Raw genomic sequence first — 18,520 nt, 5'->3', positions numbered from 1 at the left:
TAATTCTTAACTGTTTCATGTGATTATATTGCCATGTGTGCAGAATATAAGCAATTGCAAAAGAAACATGCTTGGTTTTCTTGTTAAGTCAAAGAGAGACTGCGGGATTCCATACTATTCACGACAGCATATCAAAGCGCCAACACCACAAGAAATCGCTCTTAATGTAAGGTGATACACACAGCTGTCGGCCTTAACTGGCCTCACCGTTTTTCACTTCACCTCAGACAAAGAGGCTACGGGAGCCAATAGCTAAATTTTTCACTCCGGGCACTTGATTTACTGTGAAGAAATGGATGTCAGAATGGGGACTATGTCATGGAAGTTATCTGGTTTTGTGATAAAGTCATAGGTGCTCTCTGGGTTTTATCGTAGCCTCGAGATGTGACCCCTTGACTAAGGACACAGCTCGTTTCTTTGTAATCATTCACTTATAGCCTTGGGTTGCGGGGCTGTGTCAGGCATTGTCTTGGCTCTTAAAAACAAAGTAAAGATATGTAATAGACCTGCATTACCAAAACCACAGGCATGCATTATTATAAACTCAATGACTCAGCAACTTCAACTGGTGTTGAAAATTTTGAGGGTTTTGTAGTACTTTAGATCAAACTTGTAGTACTTTTGATCAGATAAGTGCACCCAAATTATGCCAAAAGTGCAGTAAAACAGCAATATTGTGAAGTATTTTACTATACTTCAGCATGCATTTATTGTACTTGATAATGTATTTGGGTGATGGCCAAGTTGTATTGGATATATTTTTATAATTATTTTTCATTCGCAGACATTACTTCACATGAATCAGATATCATTCTAACATGCCGATTTGTCAGTCCAGATAGAACGAGTTAACAGTTGTGCTGCTTAATATTTGAGACACTTTTTATCAGAACCTTTGATGAAGTTAAAATGAACAGCATTTATTTTAAATATATTTTTAAACAAACGATAAGCATAATAATATTATATATAAAATAAAATAAAGATAAATAACATATAAATGACTTCTTTATTAAATGTATTCTGAATAAAAATCCGTCAGATGGATGGACGGACAGACGGACGGATAGATAGATTGATGGATGGATGGATGGATGGATGGATGGATGGATGGAAGGGCAGGCGGTGGAGAGGGCAGGTGGAGAAATGGATGGATGGACGGACGGACAGACAGACAAATAGAGATGTAGATAGATAGATAGATAGATAGATAGATAGATAGATAGATAGATAGATAGATAGATAGATAGATAGATAGATAGATAGATAGATAGATAGATAGACTGACGGATAGATGGAGGAATAGACAGATAGATAGACGGATGGATGGATAGATGGATGGATGGATGGGCGGGTGCGCCAGGTGGATGGATGGATGGACGGACAGACTTACTGACAGACAAATAGATAGGCAGATAGACAGACAGACAGACGAATAGATGGAGGAAAAGACAGACAGACAGACTGAACGTTAGACAGACAGACAGACAGACAGACAGACAGACAGACAGACAGACAGACAGACAGACAGACAGATAGATAGATAGATAGATAGATAGATAGATAGATAGATAGATAGATAGATAGATAGATAGATAGATAGATAGATAGGTTTACACTGCTTTAATTGATAGTTTAATTCTGTTTAATTTGCAGGAGTGATGAGTTTGTTTTGGACATTTGTGTTGACGTCCTCTTTGATAAAGGTGAGTGATAGTGCAGGCCTGATGTTTGTTCTGGTAATGTACGGGTGCTGTGGGTGTGGCACTGCAGCGTGTGCCCGTGGATGCCTCTTATACTGGGAGGCAAGGGGCTGTTGCTGCGTGCCTCTCTCCCTCCAACTCTCTCCCAGCGTCCCGCCCCCTTTGCCACTGCCATCTCTTGGCTTTCCCAGAATGCCCTCTGTCTGAGAGCACTGGCCTGAAATAAAACTATGAGGGCCTGCGCGAAGAGAATGGGAGCTTTGTCTCAGCTGCCATTTACACTGTCTGGGGGCATAGAGACAGAACTCAAAGAGAGTGTCTGATTGCAAATTAGCACAGCCCAGGGCTCAATGCTCCGTGCACTCATACACACTCACGCACTGGCGGTGTGAGGCGTGGAGAAAGTTCTGCATTAAACGCCGCTGAAGATCATTACGCCCTTTAGTTCTATTCAGTAGTGCCACATTTCAGTCAGGGGCACAAAAAATAATTAGCAGCAGGCTTCTCGTGAGCTGACTTGCGTATGACCGAAGTATTTGGGCTTGTTTAGTATGCAAGTGATGCCGGGTCTGAATTTCTGATTAGCTGAAAGACAAAAGGTGCAGCCGGTGCACTGCAGGAGCGACGTCTCAACATCAGCGGGCTCCGAGTGGGCCCCTCACTGAGATTCAGGGTGATTGACATGCGTCAGAAGATCGCATGCAGTGTGCTAGATGCATGATGACTCTATTTGGCATGAGAATTCCTCTTTATTTGTGTTATAAATGCATGTATAATCATTTTAAATGGTTTAAGCTAAGTACGTTCTGGTCAATATCTCTGGATCAGCTGCCCGAGGAATATTTTTAGGCCATAGAGTTTTTTTTTATTAAATCTTATGTAAATATATATTTGTGTATACAAAATAAAAGGTTGTGTTTACTTTGGGTAAAATGCATATATAGATACACACGTATATATATATATATATATATATATATATATATATATATATATATATATATATATATATATATATATTTATATACGTATATAAATTTAAATAATTAAATAAATTTGTAATTTTAGAAATACATATTAATGTATATGTATTATGTAATAATGTATTCTATTTATTTATGTATTTATTTAAAAATGTATTGTAGATGTATATATTTATATACATATTATATACATACAATCACATTATGTAAATACAACTTTTATTTTGGATGTGAAGAATCATGATGATTCTAAAAATATATATTATTTACTTTTAAAAGAATTTAACTGTGTAGAGGGAGTTTTTTTTTTTTTCTCTGTAAACATGTGATGCATTGTGAACTCAACAACCCCTTGGTAATAATCTGCTTGCCACCATCTCCTGTTAAATCCCATGAGGCCGCTTTGTGTAGGACATAAACACACGCGTTCACACATAGGACACAATTTGGCCCTTTAATCTGATTAGCTGTGTCTGTATGGATGAACCGTGTGTTTCTTTAACCATAAGTAGAATAGTGAAGCAATGACTCCGGTATTTATAGAGAAAGTAATCAGGTTTTTAAACCCAGAAGGGGGAAAAGCAAGGTAAGTAGTTTTAAAATACATTTTAGCCATCACATCTGTCAAAGTCATCCTGTATCACAGCTAGTAACTTTTAAAAGGATCCATTGATGTTAGTTATTTATTAAATTATGTCAGTCATGTGCTTTTTTTTACCCATCTTAGTTTAAAAATGGGATAATAACTAAATAACAGTGCGATCAAAGCTTTTATCTGATTTATTGTTTTACTTCTTTGTAATGCATTTTAAAACAGTGTCTAAAAATGTCACACAACCCAAAAAATATGTAAACCAATCATTTATTTTATTCTCTGGAAATTTTGTTGGGATCACATTGCCTTGTTTGAAACAAAAATATGATCTGTACCTGACAGATAAAAAACAACACTGCCTGTTTTATGTGGCTCTCTAAAATATTTTCTTATATTGCATTTAAAAATACATTTGTGAATTTGTTATCCCTTAAAAAAGCACTGAAGCAAGGAAAAAAGATGAATGATATTTGAGAGCCAGTAATGAGTGTAAATCAGAATATTCATGGGCTTTCAAAGATATTTTCTCAAAAAGGTTTTTTGTCTGTACATTTAACACCTTTTTTATGCTGTTTAGGTTAAACAACTACACTGTAAATGAATTACATGATCAATTAGTCATGACAGCATATTTTTTAGTTCATTGTAACTTATTAAACTAAGTTAATCGTGCTCTAGCCTAATTTGATAAGTTATGCGAGCTAGTTTATGTCAGTTTACAATAATATAAGTTAAATTGACTTACAAGGTTAATTTGATTTAGCTTAAAGAATTAAGGCAACCACTTTTTTACAGCGTAAAAATTTATTTGAATTAATGTTGCAATTTAGCCTGAAATTATACAAAAACAAAAAATAATGCATGATCTCATACACATTGTTAGCCATAACTAAAAAAATGTCCTTCCGAGTGCCATTGATAACACACACGTTAAACATAAAATCACTAAACACCCTTGAGTGCCATTTGTGACTAAAATATTTTTAAATTGTGACCAAAAAAATTTATTTACATAGTTGTAAACCAATACAAATTGCACTTGTGTAAATAGACACATATTGAGAGCTGTTTTAAATTAGTTCATCGTTCTAAAGTATGATACAAATATAGCTGTTATAATACATACAGTGTTTAAAAGTCTTAAGGTTTATTCTTGTTTATATAAATAAATAATCAAAGTAAACATCAGTGGTGACATATTTATTAAGAGTTTGTTGTTAAATTATTACCACATTCAATGAAACAAAGCAAAAAAATATATATCCCCATACAACTCGGTCATAACTGGCAACAGTTGCCTGGTAGTGACAAAACAAAAAAGGTTAACGTTACATGCGTTTGTTTTATAACTTTCTGATGAATCTTATAACCAGGGGAAAACCTACGCAAATAACCTATATACTAATAACCAGAGGATGATCTTGATTGTTTATAAAAAATGATGCAGTTTATTCTTTACAATACTAACTTATCTACAAATATGTGTGCACTTTTTAAAGAATATGTTGGGATTACATGGGTTAAACGGTGCATTAAACGACTCGGGACACTTACAAATATTTATGAAAAACTTCAAAGAATTTTTAAATACATTTTTGTATTATTCTGTGCGTAAAATATTTTTCTATTGCTACATACACCGGCAAAGTATCAAACAGGCTAGTATGTTTTATTTATTTTACTGATCATAAAATAATTCTCCCTATTCTTTATTAAGGAAGCAAAAAATACAAGTAAACATCAAGCATGTTTCTGAACCCCGCTCTATATATACAAACACTGTTTGTTTTCCCGACAACAACCACAACAAACTCCTCTAGTCAAAACTTTTACCTCAGATTTGTCGTCGGTTTGAAACGCACTGCATATTCGTCGAGCTGAGGTAAAACAGCCGAACGGGTCGAGCTCGACGGGCCGTGAAATAAATAAAAAGCAAACAGCCACCGCCATTATATGTGTATCCATTGTGAATAAGAGTAAACAGTGTGTTATTTCGTGCTGATATTAGATAGGTCAGCGGCTGCTGTCTGGCTCTTGTGTAACGGTCGCTGCGCGTTCGTGTATGTATGTGTGTGTGTGTGTGTGTGTGAGAGTGTGAATCACAGTTCACCTTAGTTGAACTTGCATGATCTAGTTCACGGTAGTGTGCGGCTGTCGGTCCGGTGCTTTTCGGAGGACGAACGCTCCTTTTTGATCATTTAAAAAAGTAGCCTTAAGAAGACGCAGTGTGTCGTCATGATTTTGTGTAGACGGGAAGGTTGTGAGAGATTGCTTGCGGGCTGACTGTATTAACAATCGCGTGTGTGTGTCTGTGTGCGTGTGTGTGTGTACGTGTTAACCTCGCTGAAGTGTCTGTCCGTGCGACGGCCGGGGGAATTTCAGCTTGAACTTGAATAATAAAAACGGTCGTCGTGATTTCCTCGCCGACTCCCGGCAAGTTTCTTTCTTTTGTTTGTTTGTGTTGCCGTTTCCCGGTTTTAACGACAACCCGAGATTCGCAAAAAGGACCAGATGAAGCTCAGAAGCGGATGAAAGACGGACGTAAATAATGTAAGTTTGCCGTTATCATGTTTTAGTCGAGCCCATCGGCTGCTTTTTGCTCCTATTTCGCTTGTAATTACATGCGCCAGTGGCACAAACCCGGCATATGGGGCATTTCTGAACTGTAGCCTAGTTTTCACAGCTTATTTTCCTGGCGTCAAATGTAAAATATCTGTTGTGCACACACTCGAGTGAATGAAACGAGGAAAGCTTATTTTATTAGCGCTTGTCGAAGAGAGTAATAGTGTAGACACTTCAGACGTAGAAAATTAGGTCAGTTTCTCATTGCCAGACGTTTTTGTTCACGCTTTTCAAATAATCGATCGCCCTGCTCCTTTTGGGTATATTTATTCGTGTGTGATATTAAACAGAAGCATGATACCGATCTGGTATTCTCATTAAACAGAGAAATATATCTAGTATTTGTACTTCATAGTTGGCGTCGTTTACAGACATATTTCTATCAGTCTCGTCTCGTGTTTTACACACTGTGTGCCCCATTTATAACAGAGGTTAACAACAATCTGTTATTAAACTTATGAAATGCATGTGTGCTTTTTATTTCATGTTATTTTTATTAAAATAGAACATATCATGTCCTCTTTGTATTGAAAAGTTGCACTCATGCATTATTTGATTTGATGATCTATCATAAACAAAATTCCTCTAACAAATATTCAGTTTTCTTGATTATTATTTGTTTATAGAAATGCATGTTAATTATTTTACCAGCTTTACATTTTTTTTCTAGATGCATTGTGCTGTTGTTTTAGATATTTTATAGCCAGGGGGAATAGAGCTAATTCTGAAATGTTAGAATTAGTGTGTGTGTGTCTGTGTGTTGCAGTGGTGCAAGAAATGGCGAAAATCTTTCGGACTCAACCCAGAGTTGGAATGTACATCCACCATTTATCTGGTACGATTTTATCTTCATTGTTTTTCAGCAAACTCAGTTTAAGTAATTGAATGTGATAATAATCTGCTGTTTGAAGCTAAAAGTGAAATCGCTTCTGTACACTTTTGTTGAACTGTACATGTGCATCAGAGAGGTCTCAGAATAATGAAACATACGGAATGATATAAACTACAATTTCTGGTCCATATATTGCTTTACTGTGTGTGGTTTTAATGTATTATTAATTTGAAAGTCCACAGATTTATGCATATTATTTCAGGCTTTATATTTTTTTGTTGACCGGTCGAACAAGCCTCTGTGTATTGAACACACATGCTATAACATGTTAACCAACGTCCTTTGAGATTTGTTGTGCTGACTGTGCGATTTACAAGGCATGTGATGTTGGCCTGCTTGTTTACTAATATATATATATATATATATATATATATATATATATATAAATTATAGCATATAATTTTGTATATATATAATTTAAAATACAATTTCAATAAATTTTGAGAGCACAGTTTTAACACCATCAGATTTATGACGCTGGTTTTTTTTTGTAAAGTGTGTGTATTCAGTCTCAGTCATCTGTTTGGCGGTAATTTTGTCAGACCAAATACACTAAAGAAGAAATTCAAAAGTGTAGCTTGTTGTTTGCATTTTTGGGAAAGAAAAATGTGCGCTAAAACTAAATGGAAAAACAAGTAGGGGATTTTTTTGTTGCTGTTTTTCATGGTTTTACATAAAACCTAGTCACATGTTGTACATATGTGTGACCCAGCGCTCTTTATAAACAATGGCATGCATTATTTTACATTAGGGTGAATTTTTACTTTTTCCACAATTATTTGTCTGTTTGTATACCTTCTGGCAGAGGGGGGGGGGGGGCATTCAAAAAGCAGATGATGTCAGCGCTTCAAAACAACAACAAAAAAGAAAAAGGTCATCAGCAATTTCAGCAATCTGTTTCCACTTCTCTTAATATTGTCACTCAGCACTCGATTTATCTTGCCAGAAATATCTTTTCATTTACATCTCCTGTCGGGGAAATAAGCAAACCGCCGTCGAACACAGAGCTACGTAACCCGAGGCAGAAAAGCTCAGGCCATTGCTGAGAGCGCACAACAGAGGCCAGATTTTGTAAAGTGTGTGTGCACGCTGGAAGTGTCTTTCCATGACTGACCCCTGGTGCTACAACCACGCCAAACTGTCAATCCCACAGGAATGTCTCCCCGAACTCTCTGCAACAGATGACAGAAATTTGGCGCATGGTTTTGTCATATTCTTTTTCCTCTTCTTTCTTTTCTTTTTTTTTCCTCTTTTGTGCTCGGCCTCAAGTTTTTCTGTAAGCTCTCCTCTTTTCCCCTTGTTGCATTTCAGCTGAGACTAAAGGCCAAGCATGTAATGTGTCAACATGACCTGGACTCGGTACTGTAATCTGAGCGTTTCACTTGGCCTTTGGATACGATTTGATAATGACGACGGCAGCTCGTTACCGCCATCTTTTGCTAAAACGCTTTGAAAGTCGCCAGATAATTGAGCAAAGCCAGCCGACCCCTTCGAGATTACAAAGAGACGAACAATCCTACGCACTCTTTGTGCCGACAGAGTCATAAATTCATCTGTCTGTTCTCTGGCTCGCGTCCAAGCCAGTTTACCTCAGTTAACCCGACAAAAAAGCATACATCATTTGAAATTTAAAATGCAATTACCACAGGGAGGGGAGGCGCCTCTTCTAACCTGACACATTCACACAATCAATCCAAGCTTTTGTGCGGCTCTCTGAGATAGAAGCGGCTGGATGCTTTGAGTGGCCTGCCGTGTCAGCTGAGGTCAGGGGTGTGTCCTGAGCTTTTAGCCTGTAGTCTGAAGCTGGCACTAAAAGGTTGCACAGATGTGAGGAAGAGCCGTTAGAGCGATGCGTGTCAGACAGGACTTGGATACGTTACTGAGCGCAGAGGGGTACGTGCCTCCTAATCTTCTCCTGTCCAGGGTCAGTCAGACGGGCACACATTCTGCAGTCACACGATTGCATTTCACCTGTCATGCTGGAAGACGTCACTGTGCACGCTTGTCTTCTGTGAGTGCACGGGGAAACAGAGGGAGGTCACGTGTGTGATTTATGCATGTGTGCGCTTTCGTTTTAGAGAGCAAACTTGTGGGTATGAGCGAGGAGCTCTTAAGTGCTTGACCTAATTTCACAGGCAAAGAAGAATTCAGCAGTGAAGGCCTTCCTCTGTTAGTGTGAGGTTGCTGTGCTGGGTGTTTCCTCCCAGGGTCTAACAGGAAGCTCATGTTTGAGTTCATTTGAGGACAGGGAGAAGGCTTTTCTTTCCACTGTGGATCGTTCGAGAGAGGGGGGAGAGAGCCAGGGCCTCAGCTCTGAATCGCCCTTCTGCAATCTGGCGTGCTTTTTAGCTCCTTATACTGCTGTATTGTCTATTTTGGCTGAACTTAGGGTTTTTTCGCTCCTGCCAAGAAAGCATCTATTTTTCGGGCTTACAGTGAGCAGGAGCCGAGATCCCGAGTCAAAAATGACTTAATGAATCCTGTGAGCAAATGAAACAATCCTCTGCAGGGTTCTCTTTTTGCTTCCTCTGGTCCGATTTTGCATTCCAGACTCATCTGAGCTGGGTCGTGACCTGAGAAAAAGCTGTGCCGTTCATTATAGGTTTTGGATGATTGTTCATAGCTCAGATGAGCTTATAAACAGTTATTGCGTGTGTGTTTTTATTGTGTTTCAGAGAATGCTCATTAACTGCGATTTGCTTTTCACAGGGTTGAGGACTTTTAAGGACAGCGGACGTGCTTGTTGCAGGACTTTGCAGGTGAGAAATGATTTCATGACTATCCATGCACATTCTGCAAGCTTGTTTTTGCATTTACAATTGAAGTCAGAATTATCAGCCCTCCTGTTTATTTTTTTACCCCAATTTCTGTTCAACAGAGAAGATTTTTTTCAACACATTTCAAAACATAATAGTTTTAATAACTCATATGTAATAAGTGATTTATTTTATCTTTGCCATGATGACAGTAAATTATATTTGACTAGAAATATTTCAAGACACTTCTATACAGCTTAAAGTGACATTTTAAGGCTTAACTAGGTTAACTAGGATAGGGTAATTAGGCAAGTTATTGTATAACGATGGTTTGTTCTGTAGACTATCGAAAATATTGCTCATAGGGGCTAATAATTTTGACCTTAAAATGGTGTTTAAAAAATTAAAAACTGCTTTTATTCTAGCTGAAATAAAACAACTAAGACTTTCTCCAGAAGAAAAAATATTATCAGACAGGCTGTGAAAATGTCCTTGCTCTGTTAAACATCATTTGGGAAATATTTAAAAAAGAAAAAAAAATCAATGGGGAGCTAATAAATCTGACTTCAACTGTACATGAATTAAAATAATCTGAATAAATTACCATGTTTATATTCACATTTATTCATTTTGGTGAATCAGTGAAGCAGAAATATTACAGGTTTCACATTACATTTCACGTTCTTAAATTGATATTGCAGTCAGTCTGCTCTCTTTGAAATGTGGATTCTGTGTGGGAGGCCCTCTCTATTCATCTGTGCACGTTTCATGTTAGTCTTTTAGTGAAGTAAGAAGATATCAGGCATTCTAGACATGCCCTTTTCAAATTAGAATATACATGATACCTATTGCATAATCCTAAATGTTCGGATTCTCGATTACATGTTCAGTATATCACACAGATCAAATCTTTTATCAGACAGTGGGGTTGATTGAATCTAGGGCACGCCTTTGAGAGCTTATTTCTGCAGTGGGCAGAGCAGAAAAATGATGAGGATCGACCTGTTAGTCTGGAATTGCATCAGCTTGACTGAAATTAGAGGCAGATTTGGGATGAAAGGTTCGCAGTATCCTGATTGTCAGAAAATGATCACTTCAGCGTGCCTGCGCTCATAACCTTCGCTGATCAAACATGATTCATCCTAGTGGTGTAGTTCGTTCTTTGGCTTCTTTATAACTGTCTTTCTCCAATTTTGTTTATCGTGGTGTAGTTTGACATGTCAGTTGTTACGTGGATTTCAAAGTGCGTGAAATTAACATGACAAGAACTAAAACAATCTTTGCTGATCTTTCGCAAAACATTACAAAAATGACTTTATTTACTCAAAACTCACTCAGTATCAGCATCTTCAGTCTATATATCATGCACAGCGGGGGAAAAGAAGGATGATGCTTTAAAATGCTGGTTTATAAAGCTGCATCGTCTTTATCTCTCAATCATCTAACGGTTTCTTTCGCACATTACACTCATTTCCGTGTCTCCTGCAGTGTGGATATACTCTCTCAGGTCATGTGCCGTTTACATGTGTCATCCAGATGTTTTCTTGCGTGTTCTGATGCTCTCTCTGTTAGTACTTAATGTCATTTTTGCAGAAATGTTTCTGGTGTTTAGCAAAGAGTATCACGCTCACACACGCTTAAAAAAAGAAGCTAGGTAACATGTGTGGTAGAAACATGACCAGCACGACACTGCCATGGCTGGTTTCATCCCAGTTTTAGCAGTTATTTCCTGTCTGTGCAACACTCTAACAAGATACTCTCAGGAATACTTGATTCATAAATCTGTTTACTTTTTTTGCGTAATGACCACTAAACACTAACCAATTTCCTCCTAAATGTGCTAGTTGCTTCTCTCAGATTTCTTTGCATTGTGTTCGTTTTCATGAAATGAAATTATTTTAAAGCAGATCAATTTTTCATGTTTTTCATTAGTTTATTTCTTAAATAGCTGCTTAAATGCTTTTATGCTGAGTAATAAATCAAAATGACAAACACATACAGTACATCCAGTGCTCAGCATAATTGAGTACAGCCCAATTTGAAAGTTAATATTTTTTTCCATTTCTCAGGCATAATAGGCAATGCATTTTGGTGCAAAAAATATATTTTTTAGTATTAAAGTCGCCAAACATATTTAGAAATTAAAAGATAATACAATTAAATTCAAGCAAAATTTAGCAAAAAAATAAATAAAAAAATTATAACCTGCAAAATTTCAACAAACTTTTACAAAATTTTTGCTTCTTTTGATTTTTTCCTCTTTTTAAAAATTTTTATTTAATATTTTTCTATAACATATAAGTTTTCGTACTAGTTTTTGGACCGTTATCGTAAGTTACCTTGTTAGAAAAAGCTCCAAGTTGGGCTTCAATGCTAACTAATCTAATGTATATGCACAAATATAATATTGCATAGCTTCCTATAAAAAAAAAAAGAATTTAAAGATAGATTTGTGAGGGGTGTACTTATATATGCTGAGCACTATAAGGGAAACAGCTTAAACTGCCAGCTACTAACAAAATGAAGCCAGCTACAATAATGAAGGGGTCTTAAAAAATGTAAAGCTACTTGAGGATATAACATTGAGCTAAAATATTTGGGATTCTGTATAAGTAAAATTTAAACTAAACCAGGAATACACTATAGTATTAGTGAAATCTAAACAGAAACTGGTTGACTTTTGAAAGTAGAGTTTAGATTTGTGAAATGTTTATATGCTGAGCACTGTATATTCGAGCTGTCAATGTTGTAAAGAAATTTAAAGAATTGAAATTATGGCATTTATATATATATATATATATATATATATATATATATATATATATATATATATATATATATATATATATAGCATGTTTTAGTATAGTATTTTCTCAAAAAGTTCAGTTTAAAAATGATTCTTGCTACATATTATTTTTTTTGGTTAAATCAACTGAACTACTTTAATAATTTTCTTGTAACTTTCATCACTCAAATTGATTGAAAATATAACCAAAACTTTTTATAACAAAAAAAGTAACTGTAAAAATAATATGTGATTTTTAATTTTAAAAAATTTTTGGATTAAAATTAAAGTTACATAAAATCTAATTATTTCAAATACTTTTTAGTGTATGATTGTCAAACCATCATATGTGTTAAGATTGAAATGTTTAAATAAAAAAAATAATTTTTAATAAATATGCTGGCATTCAGACAGATGTTTGCAATATCACGCTGTTTTATAGCAGCTTTCGCCATGCGTGCCATGTTTGTAAGACCAAAAGAATGCATAAACCGTTTAGTGTACTGCGATCAGATCTAATTTAAAATTTGTAGGTGTGGCTTGATAAAACTGGAATTTTTATATCAATTTTACTTCCAAACAGAAGCTTTCAACTCAACCATTGCAACATCCTAACTGCAGAAAGTCAAGGACTTGTAATGACAAAAATGAATTATGTGCTGTCATTTGCATAATGATTATGACAGTCAGAATTCCTGACAGTGTTTTATCTTCATACAGTTGTAGAATCATCCAGCTTGAGTTGAACATATTAAGATATTTAATTGTTAGAGATCATAACCTTGCATAAAAGTGAGCTGCTTAACTGCATAGTGTTTTAAAATGATCACCTCAACTCACCTCAGACTATGACTAATGTGATTTCTGTTTGACTGACATTATATGACCTGTAGAACTAGTACATGCATCGTCATCCACCTTCCTTCGTGGTTGTAATGACAAATGAGTGTTTTTCATCATGGGTGTTTGGCTTGCATATTACACATCCGTTGCTTGGGATTTTCTCTTGTTCAAGAGTAATATTTTAAGCAAGTAGCGAAACCTTAAACTTTAATTTTTTTCTCGTCCCTACAACTTGACCGTGTCCTCACCTGACAAGAGCTGACAAGAATCTGCCTATGCAGTGTCATAAAGCTCTTTCCTGCTCTTTATTGGGTAAAATACCTCCCTGACCATTGTGTTGGCCTTAAGCGGTTTTGTTTGTTATTCTATGATGGATTGCCGTATAGGCTTTCTTCACAAAGACAAAAAGTTCAGAGACGGCGATGTCAAGTAATATTTCAAAGAACTGAACAAACTGATATGTCAAGTTGAAGTGTGTTTACTCGGATGTGGGTTAGGACAATACTCCAATCTCATGCTCAGACAACTATTAAGAAAACCAATTGTAGAGTTGCCTTAAACAAGTGTAAACATTGGCTCTTTGTTAGAGCATCCAGACGCAGCAGCACTGGCTCAACTAATAGCTCAAATTTAGAATGGATTTAAAGAAGTTAACAAAAAAAAAAAGATATTTGGTATTCGGAAACTCTTAAACGAATCATAAATGCGATATCCCAAACAACGAAATAAGGAATAATTTGTTTTTGGAACAAACATCCAATGAATGGGTCCGATAGGCCTGTTTTGTTTTTCATTAGGCTGTTGTTAGTGTTGAGTTTGAAGGCCCAGCTCCAGGCGAGGGCTGCACCATGGGTAGGCCAATGTTGCATTGTTGGCCGTGGCTCATTTGAATAGCCCTTTAGTATTTTGTGTGAGCAAGTCAGCGCCATTTGCATTTGTTCCAGTCACAAAGGTTTACAGGTCAATAGAGACCAAGCTAACATGCCGAGGAACCCTCTCTCCTCTTATTCTCCTTTCTCTCCTGTCTCTCAACCTTCTTTTGCCCTTCCTTGGTTGTCATGATAAACTCTGCCCGTCTCCCTGGGAATGTGTTTGTGCATGCGTGTGTGTGTGTGTGTGCGCGCGTAGCAACACCTCAGATGTCTGGTGAGTGATTAATTCTAAGCTGGGAATAAGACTGAAGAGAGGCCCCTGGTAACCCTCAAGCAAACACCAACAATAATTTGATTATCACACTTGAACATGCCTATTTAGCCCCATGCATGGCCGTGTGTGCGTGCGTCTGTAGGTCTGCACACTGAGGCAGAAGAACACAGAGCATACCTGATTAAATGGAGCCCATTCAGGAGGACTGTTGTTTGTGAGCAGTTTGAATGGCTGCAGTGCTGACACATAGCTTCTTAGACAGTCACACATAGACAGAACCAGAAGCCCGAGGTCTTCATAATTAATCCCAGAGTGAGCTCACGGCCCAATCCTCAGAGCTTTAACTCCGTACTTTCCATATGTCACACGGCGGCATACATGCACACATACAGAGAGACAGTTACACGTGATCTTACACTGAGAAACTTTCTCATGTGTGACGAGCTCACTGGTGTTGTGTGTGTGTGCGTGTACATTATAGTGTTTGTTTGTTGAATTGAAGTGAAATAATTTAAATTCAGTCAGTTTTAACACACTCTAATTTCATTTTACTTTACTTAAAATTGATAGCAAAATGGCTTTTTTTCATTATGTGAAAATAAAATTTTTCCACAGCTGTCAGGAAAAATGTTTAGTGATTAATGACTTTAATTTCAGTCTTTCTCACATAAAGTTCTTGCAAGAAGAGTTTGTGCATTTCAAATTTAATTTAATTAAAGCAATTAAACTTTTAGCAACAGCTTGTTCCCACAAGTTTACATAATAAAATTGAGCAGCATTAACGTTTTTCAAAACTTCTCCTTTTCTTGTTTTTCACACAATAATGACAGATGACAGAATTTCTTAAAATGTATGTACAGTGCTCGGCATAATTAAATACAAAATACACCCCATTTTGAAAATGAATATTTGTATAGATTTCTCAGTGAATATAGGCAATGTATTTTGGTGCATTTAAACAAAACACATTTATTAAACAGATACATTTATTACAAAATATTTTAGTCACCAAACATATTTAGAAATGGAAATATAATACAATTAAATTCAAGCAAAATATTGCACAAAAAATACAACCTACAAAATTTCAATTATTTTTCAGTTATTTTAATTATATATTTTAATAACGTATAAGTTTGGTTGTGCTAGTTTTTGGACTGTTATCGTAAGTGATTTTGTTAATTAAGCTCCAGACTAGGCTTTAGTACTGACTAGTCTAATGATTATGCACCAATATAATATTGTATAGCTTCCTATTAAAAATGTAAATTTAAAGATTGATTTGTGAGGGGTGTACTTATATATACGGAACACTGTAATTGGTATTACTTTTCAACTGCTCTAGTTTAAAATGCTTGTCTTGAAGAATTTCATACAGTTTGCATTTGACTAGATTTACACAATACTTTAATTATTTCTTGCATAGTAAATTTTGCATTAATATCATGTCATGAGGATGTGTCAGGTGTCTTTTAGGTAAAGAAAAATAAAAGTCCAAAACAATTGTACAATTGACTTTCTTTTTCCATTTGTTTTTTAATCTTGCTTATAATAAGCATTTTTCCCTTAAATAAATCTACGATTTGATCCAATTATTGCCAAACTTGATAAAAAATCCAAATTTATTTTATAGGTTTTCTATAGATTGTTTCAGTCATGTACAGTTGAAGTCGGAATTATTAGCCCCCTTTAGAATTTCATCTTTTTAAAATATTTCCCGAATGATGTTTAACAGAGCAAGGAACTTTTCACAGTATGTCTGATAATATTTTTTCTTCCGCAGAAAGTCTTATTTGTTTTGTTTTTTTCGACTAGAAATTTCGGCTTTTATTTATATATATATTTTTTAACAAAGGTCAAAATGATTAGCCCCTTTAAGCTATATTATTTTGATAGTCTACAGAACAAACCATCATTATACTATAATTTGCCTAATTACCCTAACCTCCCTAGTTAAACAAATTAACCTAGTTAGGCCTTTAAATGTCACTTCAAGCTGCATAGAAGAGTCTTGAAAAGTCACTATAAGTGTATAGAAGTGTCTTGAAAAGTCACATATATTAGTTTAAAAATAATTTAGCCTTTACATTAACCTCTTCAAGAAAATCTCTATTAGCTCATCTGACACTTTCAGTGTGTGTGTCAGACAGTGTTTTTAGTGCGGCCGCAGGAAGGCAGTAGTCAATCTCTGCATCTCTCTTGTGGCCTGTTCTTGTCCTCTCTGAGCTGGACGTGTGAATTGCAGCACAAAACGTGGGCTGCTGGATCAGCATGCATGCTACATAAAGACTGCTTTTGTTATAGCCTGCACGCTCATGACCGCTGGCATCTATAGCCCCTCACCCCCAACCACACCAAGCTGCACCGGGCTGAGCAGAGAAACCCCCGTACAGGGAATAGAAAGTGGCGTTTAGTCGACTTACACCCATAAAACTTTACAGCTAAATTAATAAATAAACTTTCAAAGATGTGTACACCCCATTATTTCCCCTCAAGGGACAATAAAGTCTTATCTTACTCCATTCCAGATCAAATTTAAGTGAATTTGTCTGGTTAGAGATTCATTATATAGGGCTAACACAATTCTTAGCTATAGATCAGATAATGTTCCAGTGCAATACTCACTCTGTTCACCATTTACGATGTAATCATGATTATGAAATGACACACAGCTCTTTAATGCTGTCATTGGATGAAGTGTATGCGTCTGTTGGGCCTCAGTTTGACTCGAGCCTTAGAACTAGAGCAATGAAGGCAGACATTGCCTTGCAGTCACCGGGTTGATATTGCACCATGTTCACCTCAGCCTATTAAAGGTTGGGATTCCCATGGGGAGAACACTCACGCGCAGACAATTAATGGAACGAAAAATAAGAAGAAAAACCATGACAAGATAATACGTTTGCGATAATGAGCCTCCACTGACCTATAATCATCCTTTAAAAATGAAGTTTAACCAGGATAACGTCCTTGAACACCAGCAATGACAAGTGCCACATTCTGCGTGGTTCTTTTAAAAATTGCATGTTAGACAGAGCCTAGACAGAGAATGACGTTCCCAATAGAGGAAGCTGTCCCCAAGGCCATTGTTTCGTGGTCCTTAAGGAAGGATTGAGGAATTATTTTTAAAAAGATGCAGAACCGAGGAATTCTTAATGATGCATTAATGCAGTGGTTTTCAAACTTCTATTACCAAGTACCACCTCGGAAAGAAATTGTCTCCCCAAGTACCACCATAATGATACACTATTGAATATAATAAATATTTATTATTGTCAGCCATTTTAAACATTATAATTAGTTTGAATTATAACACATACTGTGCTTATAGATAAAAAAAAATATTAAAACATCATTGTTTAAATTAAAATGTGCTTTTAAAAATTCAATAAAAATGTCACTGTTCCTAAAAAGTAAAAAGAAAACTGCTGTACTTAAATGTAAAGCATTAACATATAGTAGCCTATTTTTCGAAACCTGCAAATATTGCTTGGACCTCATAAATATAGGCTATATGTCATCATATTGATATATAAACTCTTTTTGACACATTTTGAAATATGTTGTATGTGTATATGACTTATTTGTATGTCTTTGAAATCTGAACATTAACTTGTATTTTAAATGTATGATTTAAATTCACATCTTTAAATTAGAAATGAGATCTGCTTACTGCATGTTAGAGTAGGCTCTTTGTGTCAGAAAAGTGATTGAACCATACCTGTCAACATTGGGATATAAAAATACAGGATATGCCCTCAACAACCATTACAGTTATAGGGAGGAAATTAGCTTCAAATGATAGAATACATAACAAACATTAGAAAAAAAAAAAAAAAAGCCTATTAAAGTCAATTTAGTCATCACATCTGTGTTATCGTACGCGTCAAAGTGTTAAGTATTAATTTTTTTTTTACTTTAATTATTCAGCGATTCCTCCGCATACCACTAGAAGGAAGCCTTTGTACCACTAGTGGTACATGTACCACAGTTTGAGAACCACTGTATTAATGAAAGGTAAAATGTCAAGACCATTGACGAGGGATAGTTCACCCAGAAATGTGATTTATTTGTTTCATTCTTCTGTAGATTTAGGTATTTTGAAAACTGTTGGAAACCTGTAACCATTGACTTGCATTGTATTTGTTGTCCTGCTATGGATGTCAATGGTTTTCAGCTTTCTTCAAAATTTGTG

At 35.9% G+C, this 18,520-nt stretch overlaps 2 protein-coding genes across 16 annotated transcripts in view; one reads left to right on the top strand and one right to left on the bottom strand.

Annotated features, from left to right (window-relative positions):
• wnt7ba (wingless-type MMTV integration site family, member 7Ba) overlaps positions 1 to 5,351 on the bottom strand; it is a 30,773-nt gene extending 25,422 nt beyond the window's left edge. Inside the window, exon 1 of the mRNA XM_068220765.2 lies at positions 5,115 to 5,351. Coding sequence (XP_068076866.1) covers positions 5,115 to 5,246 — 132 coding nt within the window. The 5' untranslated portion in view covers positions 5,247 to 5,351. The remainder of the gene's footprint in view (positions 1 to 5,114) is intronic.
• Positions 3,083 to 18,520, top strand: part of pparaa (peroxisome proliferator-activated receptor alpha a) — a 78,587-nt gene continuing 63,149 nt past the window's right edge. For 5 of the 15 annotated variants that reach the window (XM_073946328.1, XM_073946324.1, XM_073946319.1 and 2 more), the window contains exons 1-3: positions 5,593 to 5,831; positions 6,670 to 6,738; positions 9,505 to 9,554. The gene's annotated coding sequence lies outside the window, so the exon portion shown is untranslated. Of the gene's footprint in view, positions 3,273 to 5,592; positions 5,832 to 6,669; positions 6,739 to 8,616; positions 8,807 to 9,504; positions 9,555 to 18,520 lie in introns of those variants that run through there. The other 10 variants (XM_073946339.1, XM_073946337.1, XM_073946332.1 and 7 more) reach the window with 3 other exon arrangements.

Source organism: Danio rerio, chromosome 4, assembly GCF_049306965.1.
Source record: "Danio rerio strain Tuebingen ecotype United States chromosome 4, GRCz12tu, whole genome shotgun sequence".
NCBI classification, from domain to species: domain Eukaryota; kingdom Metazoa; phylum Chordata; class Actinopteri; order Cypriniformes; family Danionidae; genus Danio; species Danio rerio.
The sequence above is the reverse complement of the archived record's forward strand: the minus strand, read 5'-3'. Positions and strand labels throughout refer to the sequence as shown.